Here is a 9940-nt window from a genome sequence, read left to right on the forward strand (position 1 = left end):
AAAACAGGTTGCAACTCGAGTAGTCTCCACCTTCACAACTGATTGCAAAACAAAACTCCCCTGGAGTGTATTCAGGTTGCTCCTCCCCAGCCTAGGGCTACAACGCAGGGTAAATAACGTCCCGGAGCTCTGCGCCTCTTTCCCAAAAGCCCAACGTGGGAAGGGCTGGCAGGGGGCGGGGAGGCTGCAGGCTGCAAAACTCTCACGGCTCGCGTGGGCATCCGGAGTCAGCTCCCGGGACCCGGCGAAAGAAAGAAGGACATTATCTTTCCCACCCACCCAAATGACCCCTCAGTCAGTTTCCGCGATGATCGGGAGAAGCACACTTAGCCCTCTTCCCGGGGGTGCTTTTCCGGGGCACCGTGGCCAGGGCTGGCCCCCAGCCTGGTCCTCCCCTCCACAACCCCCTGCCCACACTGTCCGGACCCAGGGCCGACCCTGAGTCGGCGCTCTGCGACCAAGGCACTGGGGTCGTTCCTCCGGCACTTTTTTAAAAAGGAGGAAACAAAGGGCTCAGACACGGGGCCAAAGGTGCGCTCCCCGGCGCGAGCTGCGCGGCCGACGGTGGAACGGCGCCTCGCGGCCGAGCTGCGACTCCCGGGCCCGGCGGCCACGCCTGCGGCAAAGCTTTATTTAGGGGACTGGTGAGGCCCAGGCGGGTCCTCAGAACTGGGACACACAGCCTTCACACAGATGCCCTCGGTAGCCGAGTAGCCCAGGCACCGCCGCGGTCGTGGTATCGGGGTGACCAGGAATTCGGGGTGAGCTGATAGAGACGGCAGAGCCCGGAATGCCATTGTGGCCGCCAGACAGGGCCGGGTCCCCCGCTCCTATACTGCTAGATTTTGGGGTAAAGTTTAGAGTGGTTGGGTTTTGAGGTCGCAGCCCCGCCCCTCCTGGCCTCCTACCTGCCAGCCCGAACAAAGGCCACGGCAGCCCGGCCCCGCCGCGCGGGGGGCAGCGGAGAGCCTCCGGGGCCGGGCCCGCACCCCGCGCGCCCTCCTCGGCCGCTCGCTGGCCAGTGCCCCCCGCCCGTGCTCGCCGGAGGGGAGAAAGGTGGGACCGAGTTGTCGCGTCCGTGCCCACACGCACCCACACACCCACCCGGCTCAGCGAGGCGCGCTGGGCGTGAGGACACCTGGGTCCTACTCCCAGCGCTGCCAGGAAATGCTCTAGTGATCTCGGGCAAAAAGCCTCTCCTCCTGCTGGCCCCGGGTTTCCTCGCTGGCCGAGGAGGCCCTCCCGGCCCCAGCTTGTTAGGATTCTGCTAGAAGGTGGAGACGCGAGCCGGCCGGAGCCCCGCGCTCTCTGGCCAGGTACCCACCAGTAGCCGTCCGAGTTCTGGTCGTTGGTAGTGCAGCGCCTCGAGTAGTACATCCTGGTGGTGGTGCCCCCGTAGCCGCCCCCGCCGCCGCCGCCGCCGCCGCCGCCGCCACAGGTCACCTCGTAGCGCAGGTCGGGGCCGGACTCGGCGCGGGTCATGCGGCCCAGCGTGTTGATCCGCGGGTGGGAGCCTCCGTTGCAGCTCATGTCGGCGGACACTCAGGAGAGCGGCTCAGCGCCGAGGCATAAGCTTGGCCCGCCGGCTCGGAGAAGGCTGAGGGGGCGCGAGGACAGGCGGACAACCAGGAAATGGGGCGGGGGAGTGCAGAAGTGTCGCGAGGACGCTGATCTCCACCGGGACGTCCCGGCCGCTGCGAGCGGGGACGGCGACTGGCGGGGGCAGGAACGGGAGGAAGAGCTGTGGCTTGGAGGGCGGCGAGGGCGCAGAGGAGCTGGGTCGGGACAGGGTGTTGGTGTTGGTCGGCGGGGGCGCGAGTCTCCTCCCCGCTGGCACCGGGCGCTCAAGCCACACCTGGCCGGTCTCTTCCCAGGGCGGGGTGCGGCCGCCGCGCCTCCCCCGCTCCCCGCGGTGTCACTGACGCGCTCGGCCGCCCCTCCCCACCTGCGCCCGCCGGCGGGCGGCTCCGCCCTGCGCCGCCGAGGCCTGAGTGCGGCAAAGAGGGGCGGGGTCCCCGCGACCCGACAGCCTGGCGCGGCGACCGCGGGGAGGACGTGCGCTCGCCGGGACCACTGCGCTCAGCGTTTGGGCAGCCCTGGCGGGGAAAGCGTGGCCCGGCTTTTGAGGATTTCCTCGGTCCCCGGGGCGGAAATAAGCTGGAATGGAAGGGCCACTTGATTGGACAATTACTTATCAAACATTTACTTTTGTTCTTCCCTGGAAACGCTGCCAACAGAGCTTTGAATGGAAACACGGTTGAGGAGAGAACGCTTAGTTGATGGATTTAGTTTGGGGGCCTTTTTGTTTGTTTTCTTTTATTCCAGTAATTCAGGAATTTGCCTCAGAAGTCCGATTTCCGACGTGTGAAAGCGACTTTTACAGAGAACCGCCACTTTCTGGCAAAGTCTTCACTATATATAATTCATTTCTTTGGCAGAAAGATAAAGACGGGAACGGCTACAACTATTGTTTTCACGGGATAACATGAAAATATAAGTTGCAATTTCTTTTATTTTCCCTTTTGATGGTCATTTTAAATGAGAAATTGTAAGACTTCGACCCCCAGACCCGGTTTCCAAATTTTTTAAAGGAACTTTGGGGATGTTTGTCTCTCGTGGGCCCCTGAGCACCTCCCCATGCCGGGTCTCTTTTGGAACTCAGAGGTCTTTGCACAGGCAGTGGCGAGGTCCTCCTGCGGCTTGAGCTTGAGGGCGGCAGAGAACCCTGGACTGATATCATCCACTTGGTATAGACGAGTAACTTTGAGCCAGAACATTCCAGCAACTTGCTCGGGGGCCACTCCCAGTTAGTGGCTGAGTGTTAACTACACCGCAGTCTCCTTGAACTGGTTTTAGATACAGACCCTGTCACACCATCCATGAGAAGTTGTTTCTATTAATATAATGTGGGAAACTGTTAAATTACTCTTTATTATGTACCATTTAAAGATATTTATAATAAATATTTCTCATCTTCCTAGACAATGCCAGCTACCTTACCTTTGTATACAGTGTATTTCAGAAATGTTTATGAACTGAAAACAAAAAATAAAAATCAAACTATTAATACATTTGCATGTTGTAAACGCAGTTGGGGGAGTTTTCTAAAATTTGCCATATTATAGCACTTTTAATGACACCTGCATTTTTTTGGCCCAATCTTTGACAAAATGTTTCTTTTTCTTCACAGTTGAAGAGCTTAAATTCAAGGAGTCAAACATACAATGAGATAAAGTTTACCACTGTTCGAACACCCAATAATTTCCACCATTGTCTCAGTTTCCTCTAATCTTTAATAAAGGGAAATGTGGTCAAGTGTTTAAATGATTACACAGGTTGAGTATCTCTTATCTGAAATGTTCGGGACCAGAATTTTGGACTATTTGCATATACATAATGAAATATAATATCTTGGGTATGGGACCCCGGTCTAAACATGGTATTCATTTATGTTTCATATAGACCTTATACACAGCCAAAGGTAATTTTATATAATATTTTTTATAATTTTGTGCATGATACAAAGTTTTGACTGCAACCCATCTTAGGAGGTCAGGTGTGGAATTTCCCACTGCTCAAAAAGTTTCAGATTTTGAGGCCAGCTATGGTGGCTCACACCTGTAATCCTAGCACTCTGGGAGGCCAAGGTGGGAGGATCACTTGAGCTCAGGAGTTCAAGGTTGCTGTGAGCTGTGATCACACCACTGTACTCTAGCCAGGGCGACAGAGTGAGATTCTTTCTCAAAAAAGAAAAAGGTTTTAGACTTTGGAGCATTTTGGATTTCCAATTTTCAGATTAGGGATGCTCAACCTGTACAAACACTGATGTATAGACAAGACAGTGTTTTTTCTGAAATGGAATCAATGGCTGGAAGTCAGCCCCTGTACAAACAGCCCACAGTATTCATTGGTTGGAGGGCAGAAAGGCCATTTCAGGGTGTTAGTGCATAATGTACAAAATTTGATTTACAATATTTTCCCTCTACGCGTCTCATTTGTTCAGCAAGTAATTATAACCTACTGTATGCCAAACTCTGCAAAATACAAAGATGAATAAGGCACAGCAATTGTCCTAAAAAGTGCTATAGTAAAACGTCAATTTTAAAAATTCAGGGATTCCTCTTTTCTAATAATGTGTAATAAAAAGGGCATGCAATTGCACAGTAGAATTCTCCTTAAAAACAACACACATATCTATGAACCACCTCCAAGTGGTGACGAAAGCTCCTCTCCGCCAAGGGGCCCCTTGAAAGCTCACATTTAGTAGTAGGAACCAGGCTCCCACACACCACCCAGACTCCCAGAGCTGTTGGAATCTGTTTACAAAGCAGGGGAAGAGGTGAAAAGCACAACCCACCGGTCAGATCCCTCTGGCTGCCATCACTTCCTGGCCAGGTCTTAACTGCATCCTGCGCTTGTCCAGGCATTCCCAAGAACCTAACATGCCAGGTCTGAGAAGACAATGGCTTTCATTTATCTTTTTCTAAGGGTGATAAAAGAAGATAAGAGGATGAAATAAATGGATCAGTGTGCTAAACAGATGGAATTCTCACATACATACATCAGTCACTAGGTTGGCTCATCTCATGATGTAGACTAGGGCTCACAGGCCCAGAGTCCTGCTATATAGTCCTACTAACTACTTGGGCAAGGGCTTGATTTCTTCACATGCAAAATGGAAATATTTAATGATAATGCTTGCCCTACCAACTTTCCAGATCTACAGTGAGAGTTGAATGAGATAAAATATGTGAACTTTCTTGAAAACTGTGAAGCTAAGGTACCATCCATTAAGGCAAAAGCTGTTTGTTGGATGTGAGATTTTCCTTTTTTTTTTTTTTTTTTTTGAGACAGAATCTCACTCTGTCGCCCTGTGTTCAGTGCAATGGTGCCATCATTGCTCACTGCAGTCTCATACTCCTGAGCTCAAGCAACCCTCCTGCCTCGGCCTCCCAAGTAGCTGGGACTACAGGCACACCCCAGGACACCTGGCTACTGGGCTACTTTTTCTATTTTTAGTAGAGACGGGGTCTCATTCTTGCGCAGGCTGGTCTCGAACTCCTGAGCTCAAGCCATCCTCTCGCCTGGGCCTCCCAAAGTACTAGGATTACAGGCGTGAGCCATGGCACCCACCCTGTTGGATGTGAAATTTTAACCTTTAATGTTTCTTCCCATCCTTATCCCACATGTGAATCAGTAAGCTTCCCTCTTGAAGACATTTAACATGCATTGATTTAAAATGTAGTTATTGAGGCCGGGCACGGTAGCTCACTCCTGTAATCCTAGCATTCTAGGAGGCCGAGGCCGGCGGATTGTTTGAGCTCAGGAGTTCGAGACCAGCCTGAGCAACAGCGAGACCCCGTCTCTACTAAAAAATTAGAAAGAAATTATATGGACAACTAAAAATATATATAGAAAAAATTAGCCGGGCATGGTGGCACGTGACTGTAGTCTCAGCTACTCGGGAGGCTGAGGCAGGAGGATGGCTTGAGCCCAGGAGTCTGAGGTTGCTGTGAGCTAGGCTGACGCCACGGCACTCTAGCCCAGGTAACAGAGTGAGACTCTGTCTCAAAAAATAAAATAAAAATAAATAAATAAAAGTAGTTATTGAAAATCTACTGTGTGCCACACAATAGGCTCAATGCTAGACATACAAAGATGAATAAGGCACACCTTTTGGTCTGTACGATATCAAATTCTGCAATAGGAAAACAAATAATTACAACACAATGTTAGGTATGCTTTAATAAAGGTGTATTTATAGAATTGTGGGAGCACAGCAAAGGGGTTTAAAAGTAGTTTCTTTCTTACAAGTAGGTTTTAAAAGTTCAGAATCCAAAGTCTGGCAAAGTCTTCACCAGCTGCCTTGCCTAAGGTCAGCTATTTTTTCCCTGCCACTCATAGATAGCTCCCCTCGTGCTGATAGAGACAGATCACTGACAGGCAACTTTCTCTCTGTCTAACCTTAGAAATGACCTTGAAGTTAGAAAAGAGGTATCAGTCATACTGGAGCAGATTTTAAAAGCCAAACAGAACACTTTGATTTCAGCAAGATTAAGAGGAATCATTTACTTGCTCAATCCCATGGGAACTCTGCTATATCTCTTTGCTGGTAAATGATATTCCTTCGTCACACAAAGATTTACAGCCTGTGAGTTAAAATAACTGTTCTGCCTGTCAAGGAAGTAGCATTTTCAATAAATCAGAACTAAAGAAGTTAGGATTGAAACCATAAGGTGAAGTAAAGAAAATGCCTATTAAAATGGCAGACAATTACATTTTTAGTGATGGAATACATATGTGTATTTTACTCTTTCTTTCTCTTCCATTTGTATGAATAAATTAGAATCCTCCAGAAATAATGAAATCTAGGATCTTATTATACAAAAATAAGACTGATCTCTCCTAAAGTTGTTGAAACCATTTAAAGCTTTCCTTGAAGAAAGCCCAGAACTATCTCTATTTTCCTTGGTTTAAGTGTTCTTCAAGAACAGGAGAATTTTTCTGTTTATAGTGATTTTCATTCTTGCTATGGGAGGGTGGTTAACTTTTTAGAAATAAATAGCCAAGGCGAACATCTTATTTTCTGTCACTGCAGTGATGAGTTTGCTTTTTTTTAATTGCTGCCACTTGTTTTGGTTTTGCACAAATAAGTTGTGCTATCCTTTGTGTTTTGAGAGTATGTTTTTTAACTGCCTTTAACTGGGTAGCATGGATGCTGAGGATTTAACCACACTTTCCTGCCTGATCCTCTTTTTCATTGAGAGTCCAAGTTTGGCCAGGCTCGTTGAGTCACGCCTGTAATCCCAGCACTATGGGAGGCTGAGACAAGAGGATTGCTTTTGAGCTCAGGAGTTTGAGACCAGCCTGAGCAAGAACGAGACCCTGAGACCCCCTCTCTACTAAAAATAGAAAAAGTAGCCAGTAGCCAGGCGTCTTGGGTCACACCTGTAGTCCCAGCTACTTGGGAGGCTGAAGCAGAAAGATCACTTGAGCCTAGGAGTTGGAGGTGGCAATGAGCTACAATGATGCCACTGCACCCTAGCCAGGGCAAAAGAGTGAGCTCTGTCTCAAAAAAAAAAAAAAAAAAAAAAAAAAAGTCCAAGTTTGCTAGATGGGAGGCTGGAGGTGAAGGATACCAGTGATGGCTAGCACAGCTGTGACTACACAGGGGTGACCCACAGCCATAATCAGGTGACTTTAACCCACCAACCTAAACAATAGCTCACATTTATTTTAGTGGGCGAGCCACACTGTCAATACATATGATACAAGGGCCAAATAAGTTAACCTTTTTAATATACTCTCAAAGTAATGTTCTAAGTTTTCATGATTGTGAGGGACCGTCAATCTATTTAACATGCCGGGATTGAACACACACTCAAACTTCTATAAATATAAAGTCAAGATGCAGATTATTGCCGGTAAACTCAGTTATCAGCAAACACCATGTGACTATATAACGTGCTAATAGCAACTTGAAGAATCTTATGAATAGCTAATCAGCTTTTACTGAAGGACTTCAAAATTTATATTCTATAGAGAGTAACAGAAACAAAGGCTGCCTTAAAGAACTTTTCTACCAGTTGTTTTAAAAACTTGCAGAGCCTCAGAACTCTTTCTCCAAATGAGACCCTAAGAGGACAGCCAGGAGCGGGAACAGATCGTGGTGGTACCACACTGGTTGGAGGCCGGTCCCCACCCACTGCACCTGGACCCGGCCTGCTCTGGCCCCAGGGGCATTTCCTCAATCTAAGCACCAACATGAACCAAACCCCACCTTTTAATAGAAAGAAAACAGTAAGTCCCAGAGAGGTTAAGAAACTTCCCTGAGTTACTTGACATCTAAAATAGCAGAATTCTGTCTGTGTCTAATCTCCTGCCCTTTCCACTATGTCAAAATTCCTGTCCCATCAGGCATGAAAGAACATATTTCTTCTCTTTTTCATGGTGCCTCAGAGGCGATCAGCTGCTTCAAGATGAAGCTGAATATCCCCTTCCCAGCCACCAGCTGCCAGAAACTCATTGAAGTGGATGATGAACGCAAACTTGGTACTTTCTGTGAGAAGCGTATGGCCGCGGAAGTAGCTGCCGACGCTCTGGGTGAAGAATGGAAGGGCTACGTGGTCCGAATCGGTGGCAGGAACGACAAGCAAGGTTTCCCCGTGAAGCAGGGTGTCTTGACCCATGGCCGTGTTCGCCTGCTACTGAGTAAGGGGCATTCCTGTTATAGACCAAGGAGAAGTGGAGAAAGAAAGCACAAATCTGTTCGGGGTTGTATTGTGGATGCCAACCTGAGCATTCTCAACTTGGTTGTTATAAAAAAAAAAGGAGAGAAGGATATTCCTGGACTGACTGCTACTACAATACCTCGTCGTCGGGGGCCCAAAAGAGCTAGCAGAATCCGCAAACTTTTCAATCTGTCTAAAGAAGATGATGTTTGCCATTATGTTATAAGGAAGGCCTTAAACAAAGAAGGTAAGAAACCTAGGACCAAAGCACCCAAGATTCAGCGACTTGTAACTCCACGTGTCCTGCAACATAAACGCCGGCATATTGCTCTGAAGAAACAGCGTACTAAGAAAGATAAGGAAGAGGCTGCAGAATATGCTAAACTTTTGGCCAAGAGAATGAAGGAGGCCAAAGAAAAGCACCAGCAACAGATTGCCAAGAGACGTACGCTGTCCTCTCTGAGAGCATCTACTTCTGAGTCCAGCCCAAAATAAGACTTTTTAAGTTAAATAATAAATAAGACCATATCCCATAAAAAAAAAAAAAAGAACACATTTCTGAGCAATGATTTGGTACGAACTTGAAACCATGAAACTATCCTATCCGTTGTTATTTTCCTGTGCCAGAAGCATGGGATGTCTGGATATGCAGAAACTATAAAGTAATAAGCCTGAAATTATTACTCTTATTATGTATATATTAGAGACAGGGGCTCACTCTGTTGCCCAGGCTGGACTGGAACTCCTGGGCTCAAGGGACCCTCATGGCTCAGCCTCCCAAGTACCTGGGATTACAGATGCTAGCGACCCTCTTACTATTTTTAGTTGTGTTGCTAACGTAAGGTGATTGTCTTTCTTGATATCCTCCAATCATAGTGAATGTATTTGTTTTGTGTTGTTTGAACGTAGCTGCCATTGTTTAGAAAAAGGGAAATTGGGGATTCATATACTAAACAACATAAAAGAATAATGAAAAACTATGCCATAAATAATCTGACATCTAACTTTGGGTGCAATATAATGCAAATGACATGGAATCCAGTTTCTAAAGTGACCATCTCCCAAATCCTAGACATTCATAGGCAATAACAAGTTTCTGCAAACATTATCATCTTATCATGAAGTATCTACTGCACACACACGGTCTCCCTGGTGCAGAGAGAAGTGTCAGCATAAGAGAGATTAAACAAGAAGGAAAATGTCCATGTTTCTATCTTCAGTGATCCTAACATCTAAAGCAAGAGACAAAATGTGAAACAGCTCACTGTAAAATACTCAGAAAAGCCAAAAGGGAATGGAAAGAAGCTAAGAGAATTTCATCTGTAATTATACCAACCAGACAAGGCAATTATGCTAAGCATTTTTGGTAGATTTCCTTCCAGATTTTCCCCCCAGTGAGTTTTTTACCTAACTGATGTTAGATTCTATATACAAGTTTGTATTCCGCTTCTTAATTTAGTATTATATCATGAGTATTTTCCAACCTCATGTAAAACATCCTGTTAACATTACTTTTAAAGGTGCATACTATTTTCTGGCGGCATTTTTTGTTTGTTTTTGGAGGATTTGGGGAGGGGGAATTTGTTATAGCAAGCATTTGATTTTTTTAAAAAGGCTTTTTGAAAGGAGCAAGGTGCAGATCCTGGGGCTTTCCATGAGAGTGATCCGCTCTTGTTCTAGAACTTTTCACATCAATGGCAAATAGCATT

General features: G+C 47.0%; 2 protein-coding genes across 4 annotated transcripts in view; one reads left to right on the forward strand and one right to left on the reverse strand.

Moving 5' to 3' along the window:
• Positions 1–1883, reverse strand: part of DSP (desmoplakin) — a 44034-nt gene extending 42151 nt beyond the window's left edge. For all 3 annotated transcript variants that reach the window (XM_069493518.1, XM_069493517.1, XM_069493516.1), the window contains exon 1: positions 1325–1883. In XM_069493518.1, coding sequence (XP_069349619.1) covers positions 1325–1530 — 206 coding nt within the window. In that variant the 5' untranslated portion in view covers positions 1531–1883. The remainder of the gene's footprint in view (positions 1–1324) is intronic.
• A 6085-nt stretch (positions 1884–7968) lies between these two features.
• On the forward strand, positions 7969–8726 carry LOC138398875 (small ribosomal subunit protein eS6-like). The gene has a single exon (XM_069493328.1). It carries the CDS (start codon positions 7980–7982, stop codon positions 8724–8726), a length of 747 nt encoding a protein of 248 aa, XP_069349429.1. The 5' UTR covers positions 7969–7979.
• The last annotated feature ends 1214 nt before the right edge of the window (positions 8727–9940 follow it).

This window comes from Eulemur rufifrons, chromosome 18 (assembly GCF_041146395.1).
Source record: "Eulemur rufifrons isolate Redbay chromosome 18, OSU_ERuf_1, whole genome shotgun sequence".
Taxonomy (NCBI): Eukaryota; Metazoa; Chordata; class Mammalia; order Primates; family Lemuridae; genus Eulemur; species Eulemur rufifrons.